The sequence below is a fragment of the Pungitius pungitius genome, chromosome 16 (assembly GCF_949316345.1).
Source record: "Pungitius pungitius chromosome 16, fPunPun2.1, whole genome shotgun sequence".
Taxonomy (NCBI): domain Eukaryota; kingdom Metazoa; phylum Chordata; class Actinopteri; order Perciformes; family Gasterosteidae; genus Pungitius; species Pungitius pungitius.
In genome coordinates this window covers 10991505-11003554 of record NC_084915.1, presented here as the reverse complement: position 1 = coordinate 11003554, position 12050 = coordinate 10991505, and the positions used below count along the sequence as shown (strand labels likewise).

Below are 12050 nucleotides of genomic sequence, written 5' to 3'. Positions count from 1 at the left end.
ATTAATTCAACCTGCCAACCTGCTGAGACATGCTCCTACATATACAACATTCCTGTCATAGAAAGGTATATTTACCTGGGTCATGCTAAAGAAAAGCAGGAAAAAAAAGAAAAAACGGAGATAGGATTCGGTACACAAAACAATAAGAGAAAACAGCGTGAAATAGGAAATATTAGATGGAACAAAACTTGATTTTGACAAGAAACATGCACATGCATGAAGTCAGATAACTTCCCTGTATAAAAGAAAACATGAAAATACAATTTATCACTTTTCTGATGGCAGCTGATGAAAACATGAAATGGATTCACTATGTGTAGAGCTTTGCTTTACTGATGGGGTCAGGATTAGATTACATTTAATTAAAGTGCAATGCATTTAGTGAGTTCCTCCAAAAATAACCAGCTCCCATTTCTCATCATGCCTTTGAATAACCTTGTGGCGAAATTGTAAGCTTTTTTGATTGAATTCTCACATTCCCAGGTGGTAAAATGTAACACTTGCCAATCTGCTGCTGCGGCTGCAAAAAAGATGCTGCTTTAAGAGACAGATGAATCGTCTAACGACCCCGTAGGTGAACTATTTACTGCTTGGTCTCTTTTAACTTCTTGTGCTCCCCCGGGCTTTCTGCCAACAGGACACATGTCTTGTGTAAATTATAATCACCGCTCAAAAAACATTTGCAGTACATCGCACACGAATGTTAGCTGGCGACGCCTTTAAGTGCTGTATACAATTATTTAACAATACAAAATAGCATTCTGACAAAAACCTTATAAAGAACAGCCTGTTGTTTTTAGACACGAGACACGTGTCGTCGTCTGGTGTCCAGTGGCCTACTTTCAGTCCTGCGGGTGGATTAACCGCTCGCCTCTCGCCTTTTTGACCCCGCGGAGTCTCCGTAGCACATGCGGAAGTAGCAGCGCGGGTCGCTCTATGAACGCTATTTCGCGGGAGAGTCGGTGAACTGGATCCAAGCTGTCACCACGGAACATTACGGTGCTTGAATTTATAAGACAATGAGTTTGTGGGTGGACAAATATCGACCGACTTCGCTCGGGAAACTCGACTATCATAAAGAGCAAGCGACTCAGCTGAAGAATCTGGTAAGAGAAACGACCTGCTTGCTTGCTGTGTTAACCGTAACCAGGCAACATTTAGCATTAGCATCATAGTCCGATGAAGCCCAGGCAAACGTGCATGTGTAAATCCACCAAGTAATACAACCCCCCCCCCCTGTTTATTGTTAATGTTCGTTTCAGGTTCAATGTGGCGACTTCCCCCACCTGTTGGTGTACGGGCCGTCCGGCGCCGGGAAGAAGACCCGCATCATGTGTCTGCTGAGGGAGCTGTACGGAGCCGGGGTGGAGAAGCTGCGCATCGAGCACCAGACCGTCGTGGTGAGAGACGTGGGCCCAAGTGTCCCAGCTGATCCTACAATACGTTACAGTCGGAGCGTGCGGTTACTCGACAGCTCTCCTCCTATTTGTGAGTAAACACTGACCAGGGCTGTGTTCTGTGTTTTTTTTTTCCACCTCCAGGCCCCCTCGAAGAAGAAAATCGAGATCAACACGATAGCCAGCAACTATCACTTGGAAGTCAACCCGAGGTAACTTCATGATGAATGCAAGAGATGATTCCACCTAATTCCAGTGAATTCTTTACGCTATTACATTTACTTGATGGCCGTAGTTGTTACTTAGCAGATTAAAATGTATTAATAGGTCCTCGTGTTTGAGTTATTATTATTATTATTATTATTAGGCATCTACTCTGCAAACCTTTCATGTGAATGATTTTATTGGTCAATCTTTGAACCAATTGAGGCACAGTACACAACGTGTGTTGATTTTTATAGGTCAGGGAAGAAAGTGGCTTCAGCAGAAATGATAAGCTTCCTCGTTCGGAGTTTTTGGCTTTGTGTTGTTCAGTGGTCTGCCGTCTGGCTCAGTGAGATAATATGTGCGCTGCGTCCGACGAGTGTCTCTGTTCTGTTTCTAACAGTGATGCTGGGAACCAGGACCGTGTGGTGATCCAGGAGCTGATCAAGACCGTGGCTCAGTCGCAGCAGATCCAGTCAAGCACCCAGAGGGAGTTTAAAGGTCGTGAAGGCTACAAGTCGCTTTCACTTCCCATCACATGATGGCGGAGCACATCCCTCCATCGTCCATCCACCTTGTGAAAACACAATATCTGACCGTCACTGTTGTGTTTTCAGTGGTCTTGCTTACGGAGGTGGACCGACTCACCAAGGATGCCCAGCATGCTCTGCGGCGGACAATGGAAAAGTACATGTCCACCTGCCGTCTCATCCTCTGCTCTACCTCCACCTCTAAAGTCATTGGGCCCATTCGGAGCCGTTGTCTGGCTATCAGGGTTCCTCTGCCCAGCACGGAAGAAGTAAAGTGTGGATGATGTCCTTAATGTTGTCACTAGCACTCATCTGAACAAGCATAATTAAGTCTACATTTCAGGCCATTCATCCCTCATCTCTGTGCTGTCGTTGTCCCACCAGGTCTGCAGTGTTTTGACATCCATCTGTAAAAAGGAGGGTCTGCTCCTCCCACCTGAACTGGCCAAACAAATCACCGAGAAGTCTGGTCGCAACCTCCGCAAAGCCCTTTTGATGTGCGAGGCGTGCAGAGTGCAACAGTAAGTCGTCACAAGACGCGCTGTCCTTCCTCCACAGCGTAACCTTTTGGATCGGCTCATTCCAGACTGGATTAATCGTTCCCAGGTATCCGTTCTCGGCGGACCAAGACGTTCCGCAGACGGACTGGGAGGTCTACCTCAGGGAAACGGCCAACGCCATCGTCAGCCAGCAGAGCCCTCAGAGGTAAGAGCGAGAGAGAAAAGAGGGTTCAGCTTGCTCTGTAGGAATGAAGGGTAGTAAATCAGATTCGTCGTATTTCACCGCTGAATCTCTACTGGTGTCGGTTCCAGGTTGTTGGAGGTTCGCGCCAGGCTGTACGAGCTGCTCACGCACTGCATCCCTCCCGATATCATTATGAAGGTAGCGGTCACACCGTCCTCTGTGAGAATGGTTCCCAGTGATGTTTGAGGTCAGGGGTATTCATTTAACTCGTCCAAATCCCCTGCCAGGGTCTGGTGACAGAGTTGCTGAGTAACTGCGACGGTCAGCTGAAGACGGAGGTGGCCCACATGGCAGCCTACTACGAACACCGCATGCAGCTGGGCAGCAAAGCCATCTACCACCTCGAGGCCTTCACCGCCAAGTTCATGGCCGTCTACAAGAAGTTCATGGAGGACGGCCTGGATGGGATGATGTTTTGACTCTGAATAGATTACGGCTGCTTGGAGTTCAACAGATATTGTTGATTTCCTGGAAATATTGCTGATTTCCTGGTGATATTGCTGATTTCCTGGTGATATTGCGCAACATAACTGGTGCAAAAGCAATTCCGAGTTACAGCTTTTTCCCCAAAACCCATTACTGTAAATAGTTTGTAAACTTTGAACTGTCACTAGTGGATAAACAATCCAAACACAGCAAGCAATTATTTGTAACAATAAATTGCTTTTTGTATTTAAAAAAATAAGTGTTCTTTGATTTCATTATTATGAACAATCACTCCTGAAATCATTGATCGTGGCCATTGCTTTATAACATAACACTGTCTGATGTCTCCAACTGTTGAGAGTATTTAAGGAAATGTATTACAAGCAAAACAAAAACTCCATTACAAAAACATAGAAAATAGTTTATTGAGTTCTGTCAGGCCATAACACACGTACTCTTTCCCCTACAATCAGAAGTTTCCTTCTTTTGAATTCTAAGCATAAATTAAGAGTGTAAACTCCCTAGCACGCCATTCTGGGATAAACATATAATCTGCAGCTAATAACATAAAAAACAGTCACAACCATCAGTAATACTCTTTGCGTCTCTTGGCTGTGTAGTAGACAATGAGGCCCAAGGTGATCAGCACCCCTGAGCCCACCAGAGTCAGGAAGCCCACCACGGGCTTCTTGGCCAGCACGTGGCAGCCGGGGCAGGGCTGAGGCACGGTGGGGCGGGGCTGAGTTACGCTGGGACACTGCTGGGCCGCAGCGCCCTGAATGGGGAAGCCGTTGTGCTTGATGATGTTGCGATAGTTGGAGAGAGAGGCCTTGATGATGGCCTCCTCCTGAATGTGTCCGTACAAGCCGAAGCCCGGGTCCCTTTGGTCACTCAGGGCGTAGGCGAAGTAACCCTTCAGGTTTACGCCGTCCAGAGTGTGAGCTGCGGCCAACAGGGAAAAAAGATCAATGCTCTACTTCTAACCCCCTCATTCATTTGGCATATGAACCTAACAGATTGGATAATGAAGTTATAAGTCCATCTAAGGACAGGTGTGTACAAATCCTGTTTGCAGCTATTACTTCTATGGAAATATTTTATATATATTGGCACCAGTTTCATGATAAAATTATATAATTATGCTAACGTGATTACAAATGTTTAATGTGGAGGGTTGAAATACTATTTTAGTGTTAATATAAAACAACTCCTGTTTTGATTCCAAATCCTTCAAAAAGTATTATTTGTTTTGACCTGCAGAAAGTAACCATGGTGATTACAAACCCACTAATAATGTTCACATTGATCTCTCGCCGGATAAAAAAATGAATTCAAGATTAAATAGTTCAACGTAAAAAATATGAATTGAATAAACTCTGTGATGGTTGATGTATTAGACCAAATAAATATAATAATACTGTATATTGATATCCATATAAGCTGCTTTCTGTGTGTGGTTGCCCCCTAGTGGTGAAAGAGCACACTCAGATACACAACAATACAACACTATGTGCACATCATAGATTGCCACTGCAATGTTTTAACGTGGCACCCAAAGTCTCCACTGAGTGTAACCTGCTAAACTTTACCATGACAGGGAATCGGATCGGGAGTGACCATGACTCCCCGATGCACGTGAAGAGTGTATCTTTGTTGAGTCAGCTGACTATTCAGGGGTCAGTGACCTAAAATCCTGTCTAATAATTAAGCCCCACTGAGGCCGCTGAGGGGAAAAACCTCAATCCCTGATGAAGGCTTTAACGTGAAAGAACAACATTCTGCAGGTTTTCTGCATTGATCCTGAAAAAAGATAAGTGTCCTCGTGTCACCTTTCAGCGCCTCGTTTATGTAGTTGTACAGGTAGTAGACTCGGAGGCTGTCTTTGAAGCGGGACGGGTCTTCCTGGACGCCATTAGCCATCACGTAGATGGGTACGTCGCGGTAGTGCTCCCTCACCTGACACAGCAGGTGAGCGAAGTCAGTCAGTCAAGGGTCAGCTATCAGAGTTGTATCACATGGAAACAACCGTTTCATTTTGTCCCCTTGGTATGAAAACACTTTTCATAGGAGGAGGAGTAACCATAAACCATAAAGAATATAGCAACCTGGTAATCCTCCCCCATTGAACAACCCAATCTATTCACATTCAACAAGAATGCAAGAGCACAGAAGAGACGCCTCACCCAGTTGAGGGCCTTCCTCAGACCCCAGGGCACAACGGGCCTGGGAGACAACATCCACGTGGTGTCTATCATCTCCTGGAACTCCAGCATCGCATTGTAGGTGTACCTGCACACATGGAGATGAGATTCTCTCTGTATGTCCACTACCTTTAAGCACAAGGTTTGTCTTTTAGCTTCATCAAATCTCCTTCTGCACTCTCCCTCCTCTTTGTTTCCTGCCTGTATGTCACCTGTCACCATGAAGGTAACGGCAAAGGAGCGGACTTCAGCTTACGCGTCTTCCATGGCGTGTGTCACCACCTTGGTGGTGAAGTGACTGATGGCAAAGAAGTCATACGTCCCCTTCACCAGCTGTCTGGCCTTTTCATTGAACACCGGCAGGCTGAGGAGGAAACACGCGCAGATCATTACATGGGAGACACATTTCAGTGCAAAGAGTAGTTATCATTAATGATTAATTGTGCATACGTAAGATTTTTTTTTTCATTAATGATATACTGCTACAACAACATCCGGCTTAATGATATTGAAATCCCGACATATCACATCTTTGAAGAATCCCAGTTAGAATCACTGATCTGTTTCCCAATCGCGGTGCTTCTTCACATGAATAAAAGTATTCGTACTCGAGTGAGTTGAGTTGCCTCAGCCAGCTCCTCATCCCCAGAGGATAGTCCCCGCTGCCAAAGACCGGCTCTGCGAACCAGCCAACGCGGAAGTCTAAAACCCGCTTAGCCGGCTCCACGTCTTCGCGGCTGAATGAAAACGCCGGTTCCACCCAGTCCATGTGCAGAGCCAGGGACACCTGGGGCACAGCACAAACCGCGCCGGGAATAACAACAATAACAACAACCTACAGACGGTGTGATAAAAGTAGTCAAGTAGGTGTACATAACGAACCTTTCCTCCCTGTGCGTGTCTGAACTCGTCGTCGTAGACGCGCCAGGCCAGAGCGTGCGCTCGCAGCATCTTGTGACCCTCCTGGTAGCTCACCATCTCATCGTTGGGCTCGTTCAGAGTGATCCACATCTTCACGTGGGCCCCCAGTTCTCTGTAGCAAAGTCTGGCGTATTCTGCGAACGCCTTCGGAGTCTCACTGGGAACAAATGAGAAACGGGTACGATTTGAATAATGCGCTGAGCTTGCATTTGATGGCAGGCATGAAATTCAGATATAAAGCAGTCACAAAAGTACGTGTTAGAAAACACTGACACAAATAAATGCATGGCCTAAATGATCTATTACATTCACCCGTCCCAGTTCAGGTTAAAATGCCAGTCCCATTATGACAGCAGTGTAACCCCTGGTTTCAGTGATGCCGCTGTATTACAGGAAAAGGAAGGATGATCCCGTGGCAGCGGCTTCGTGATGAAGCGCACACACATAGTAACACACATAGTGATAAACTGTATCTGATAAAAGACGGGTGTTTATTAGCCTGCCGCTCTTCCAAAATCCAAAATGGAAATTCAAAGGGGAAAAGGGGCTAAAAGGCGTCCGACCTGTTGAACCACTTGTTGGCGGCATCCAGCGGGGCCGGCAGGCTGCTGCGCAGGCGCGTGTGGTGCCACAGCGTGACCACGGGCGTGACGTTGGCCCGCAGCAGCTGGCGGGTGAAGCAGCGGTAGTAGCCCAGCAGGGTGGTGTTGGGATGAGCCACGTCGCCCGTGGGCACCACAGCCGACCAGTTGAGGGAGAAGTGGAAGTGGTTGACGCCGACCTGCCGGATTTCATCCACCTGGAGAGAAAGCGAAGTGATCGCTCAGTGTCCTGCACACACGCACACACACACACACACACACACACACACACAGTGTCTATAATGTGCATTTGTTATTCAAACGATGAAGGTTCGACTTGTAGGAGGAACTACCTGTTGTCGGATGGTGACGTAATCCGCACAGTGTGCGGCCCGCCGTACGGGCGGTGCACTGAAGCCCTCCAGCCTCATCAGCTCGCCGTTGTTGGAGATGTTCCACAAGTACACACTGGGGTCTGCAAACTGGCTGGGCGTGGTCTCCACCTAGGACACGAGATGGCGGGGGGGGGGGGGGGTGAACAGAAGCAACGAGCCCATGTAAACATGCACTCTGGCGCCCTATGACCACGCGCTGACCTGTTCCACGCGAATGCAAATAAAAAACAATCGGCTCGGCCCTGTGATGTTCAGCCCGGCTGGCAGAGCTGGTCGGCATGAGGTCATGTGATGTGGTTTATGATTAAGAGAGGACTCGTCGTAGGGGCCGTTTCTGAGCTGGACTTTCTCCCCGAAAAGTGAAAGTTCAAAATAGAGTGATGAACACGATGCAACTTAAGAAAAGGAAAGGAGCAGCTACAGTTTTCCTACCTCGCAACACTATAAGACAATATATAGTGGGCAATGGTGGTGCATTGGGTAGGGTGGAGCGCTGGGAGCCGCAAGGATGGGGGTTCGAATCCCGACTGCCCCATGTGTCATGTCGAAGTGTCCCTGAGCAAGACACTTAACCCCTAATAGCTCCCCAGGCAAAAATGTAATGCATTGGTTATAATGTAAGTCGCTTTGGATAAGAGGGTCAGATAAATGTAATGTAATAATAATAATAATTTCAGAAATAGTGATAATAATACAAATAGTGATAAAACCTAACTACATATTAGTCAGGTTGGTACTGAATCTCTCAGCCAAAGTTAATACAGTGTTAATGTTTTCTCAAATGACTCGTTTAACTCACACACACACACACACACACACACACACACACACACACACACACACACACACACACACACACACACACACACACACACAGACACAGACACACACACACACCTGTATGGAGTTGGCTGATACCCCCCAGGCAAAGTCACACGGGAAGCTTCCTTGTGCTGGTTTGTTCTCTGGGAGTTCTGGGAAACCGTTCTTCTGGATGACGTTTCTTTAAGAATAATAAACAATCATCACTTCAAGAGGAGCTGTACCGGGAGAGAAGCCCCCCCCCCCCCCCAACTCTCTGTAACTGTAAGGCATCGCCAGAGAGACGTCCTTCATCGAACTCGCCACCGGCGGCATGGCGACGCGTACCTGTAGAAGGTGGCGGACGTCTTAGGCTCCCTCTTCATGTCAGGAGCGTTGAAGTCCACGTAGTAGAGTCCCCTTCGTATCCCATATTCCCTGTGCCACTCGAAGCCGTCTATCAGGGACCAGGCTGTGTATCCGATCACATTCACTCCATCTATGATGATGGCTGACACGGACAGACGGACGGACCAGGTTCACGCCCAATGGTTCAACAGTAGAGAGAGAGAGAGAAAAAACAATAAAAAAATCATTACTCACACTTGAGGGCCCCTGCGATGAACCTCTTGAGGTAGAACATGTGCTTGGGGTCTTCGGTCTTAGTGTTGCCGAGGACGTACCTGTGCAAAAAGATGTCCCTCAGTACAACCAGAACACAAGACACGCCGCATCAGACGGACACATTGGTCAACATACCAGCCACTCTGCACCACGAAGATGGGCGGCTTGTCGTACTCGGCGCTGACCCAGTAGAGCAGCATCCTCAGGTCCAGCTCCTCCTGCTGCCCGAACTTCAGGCTGTCGTTGATGAGCTGGAAGCTCAAGGCGGCCCCGTGGGAGAGGGCGAAGAAGTCGGCCGTTCCCCTCACCTGGGCCCTCTCCTCGGGGGTGAAAGAGGGCAGCCGCGAGCCCAGCCGCGCCTTCATGCAGGGGGGGTAGTCTCCGTCGGTGAAGAGAGGCCGGGCGAACCAGCCCAGCACGTGGTCCAGGGAGCACTGGCACTCTCGCAGGCTTTCCAGGCGGGTGCGGCTGGGCTTGATCCAGTGAGAGGCCAGCGCCATGGACAGGCGGCCCCCCTGGCGGGGGCGGTAGTGGCGGTCGTAGAGATGCCACGCGGCGGCGTGAGCCTGGGGGGGGGGAAGGATGGAGGCCGTAGTTCAGTGCAAGTTGATTGAAAATGCTTCAAGATCAAAAGAGTGAGACAAAATAAAGGACTGATAACATTCAGAATTGTAAAAGGGAAACAAATTGTAAAATCTGTAAAAAAAAAATAAAAATTTACTCGAGTAAATACTTTAATGGAACATTTTCAAGCTTAGTTATTTTTATTTAACACAAATGCAAAGGGGAAATTACGCCAAATAATTAACCATAAAAAGTCACTTACCTTAATGAGATTGTGGCCGACACGGAACGGGAGATCGGGGTCGTTCTTTATCCCGGGAGCCACCACCCCGGTACCATACCCGTGGCGCGCCACCACGAACGGGTTATCGATAGTGATCCAATACTTGACGTCATCCCCGAACGTCTGGAAACAGAAATCGGCGTAGTCCTTGAAAATCCCCACAATCTCCGGGTTGCTCCAGCCGCCGAGGGTCTGCTGCAGGTGGTCGGGCAGGTCCCAGTGGTAGAGCGTGACCACCGGCTGCACGCGGATCTCCTTCAGCCTCCTCAGGAGGTTCCGGTAGTAGTTGGTGCCGACCTCGTTGTAACTCCCGCGGGTGCCGTTGGGAAAGATCCTGGACCAGGAGAGGGAGAACCTGTAGTGGCTGACCCCGAGCTGCGCGATGGCCCGCACGTCCTTGTACACGTTGTGGTAGCTGTCGCTGCCGACGTCCCCGGTGGCCATCCGGTTCCCGCCGCGCCGGAACGTGTCCCAGATGGAGAGCCCCTTGCCGTCCTTCTCGAACGCGCCCTCCACCTGGTACGCCGCCGTGCCCACCGCCCACATGAAGCCCTCGGGGAAGGTGTCGTAGAGGAAGGCCTTGTCCCCCGGGTAGGGCAGCTTGCCGAAGCGGCTCCACGTCCTCAGGCCGGCGTTGGGCTTCGCGGCCGCGGAGGCGATGGCGAGGAAGGTGATCAGGGCGAGCGGGGCGCTCATGGTGCGCGTCGGACCTGCAGCCTCTGGTGTCCAGGTGTCCCGCGCTCTAAATATTCATTCGAGCGTGCCCCCCCCCCTCCCCGCCCGTCGGGGGCCATATAGATCGGGCGGCGGAGTGCAGCCGGCCAGCTGTGAACCCGCCACACGTCGCCTCCAATCGATCCGTCAATCATTAGACAATGCACCTGACGCACGGCGGTCCGCGGGCACAACGTGATGTCGAGAGGGCCCCAGGGATTCAGCGCGTCGCTGCGCGGGTCTCACGGCAGCCACATAGCCAATGAACAGGTTTGATTTTATTTTATTCAAGATGAGCATTTGTACTTTAATTTGATTCACCCCACCCAAAGCGACCCAGGTGCAAACACGCCTTAATAATGTGATCTCTGCAGCGGCCCCATTACCTATGCATCCTCCACAGGCAGAACGCCCCATAACTCCATTTAATGCCACATGTCAGCAGCAAGGAAAACTCATCTGTGTCGCTCACTGGATCCGCGAGGTGGGGGGGGGGGGGGGGGGGTAAACAAACAGCAGAGCCGGTGTTCACTCTGCTGCACCATGGTCACCTCGCTTCCTTATCGCCTTTTCTGCTCACGGTTGCTTGGAAACTCAGGCCTCTCACTGCGGGATAGTGTGGCCCAGGTGGCCCCCTGCATAAATAACTCAAGAGGGGTGTTAGATATTGTGCGTGTGCAACAAAGTAATACAAAATGTGCGGCCACTTCAAACCTACATGGTTTACATGTAATCGGCTTTGAAATGAACATTTGCAAGTAAATAATCAATCGGGGAAAAAGACAGTCAGTTGAGATTAAACCATCGGTCCATTAGTCAAAAAAATATAATTTTTTTTTGATGATTCATTAATGGTTTATAGTATTTTTCCAGTAAAAATGCAAAACAACTAATTGTATGAATACATTTATAACGGAATCAATCGTTTTAACGTTGAAACTTTGAATAGGATTTAAATCACAGCTTGGGTGATTTAAGCGTAAATGTGGTACGGCTCAGCAACTGACAGAGGATGGAGAATGTCATTATTTTTTTTTTTTTTGAGTTTGCTTTGAAGGGCAGGTGGTCTATCTGGGCCGCACACAGCTAAAGGCCACAACACGGGGTTCTTTTCAAGATCACGGAGGGAAGAAATGAGTCGGCCAGCTCAGTGAGTCCACATCGAACTTGTGATGTGTCGGCTCACGTGGCGCTGTACCTAAAACTAGGACCCACTTCTTCCTGTGGACTGAAATCTTTTTAGTGGATGTCATGTCCAAGTTCCCGTCTTCTAATTTAGGCCTGACAAAAGAAAATATAGCATCAAATTCATTTTCATAGACTTGCTTCATTCAGCAGCTCATTGTTGTGAAGACAATAGCGACACTTCTATGAACGTTTTACTTACCTGCCTTGCTTTTTAGGAATAACAAAAACAAACAAAAAAAAGAGGCTCAATTGCAGATTAACTTTATCCGTGAGGACAAAAAGGAAACAGATCAAACATGTAAGGTTTTATAGAGAATTATATTGATACAACGGGGATCTGACTGGGTGGATGTGACGTTAATCAGCAGTGACAAACACTACAACCACAGCTGCTCACGACTTCCATCTACCATGAAGTACCAACCTCAAAAAGGAGATGCACACTACAACCTTTATCCAGAGGCCACTCTACATTTG

General features: G+C 48.6%; 2 protein-coding genes across 3 annotated transcripts; one reads left to right on the top strand and one right to left on the bottom strand.

Annotated features, from left to right (window-relative positions):
* The first annotated feature begins 750 nt into the window (after positions 1 to 750).
* On the top strand, positions 751 to 3534 carry rfc3 (replication factor C (activator 1) 3). Its single transcript, XM_037467154.2, has 9 exons — positions 751 to 1106; positions 1263 to 1400; positions 1542 to 1609; positions 2005 to 2102; positions 2219 to 2400; positions 2516 to 2652; positions 2738 to 2836; positions 2944 to 3013; positions 3103 to 3534. The coding sequence occupies exons 1-9, from the start codon at positions 1020 to 1022 to the stop codon at positions 3292 to 3294; spliced, it is 1071 nt and encodes a 356-aa protein (XP_037323051.1). The 5' UTR covers positions 751 to 1019; the 3' UTR covers positions 3295 to 3534.
* Positions 3535 to 3713: 179 nt separating this feature from the next.
* kl (klotho) lies at positions 3714 to 10461 on the bottom strand. Of its 2 annotated transcripts, none has more exons than XM_037467153.2 (13): positions 9651 to 10461; positions 8960 to 9390; positions 8804 to 8883; positions 8549 to 8711; positions 8297 to 8402; positions 7358 to 7507; positions 6987 to 7222; positions 6478 to 6580; positions 6111 to 6289; positions 5759 to 5866; positions 5485 to 5590; positions 5131 to 5257; positions 3714 to 4243 (listed from the first exon to the last, which is right to left on the bottom strand). In XM_037467153.2, exons 1-13 carry the CDS (start codon positions 10365 to 10367, stop codon positions 3888 to 3890), a joined length of 2862 nt encoding a protein of 953 aa, XP_037323050.1. In that variant the 5' UTR covers positions 10368 to 10461; the 3' UTR covers positions 3714 to 3887. The 2 variants fall into 2 exon arrangements, with proteins under 2 accessions (XP_037323050.1, XP_037323049.1); XM_037467152.2 differs by having other exon boundaries at positions 6385 to 6580; positions 9651 to 10460.
* Between the last annotated feature and the right edge of the window lie 1589 nt (positions 10462 to 12050).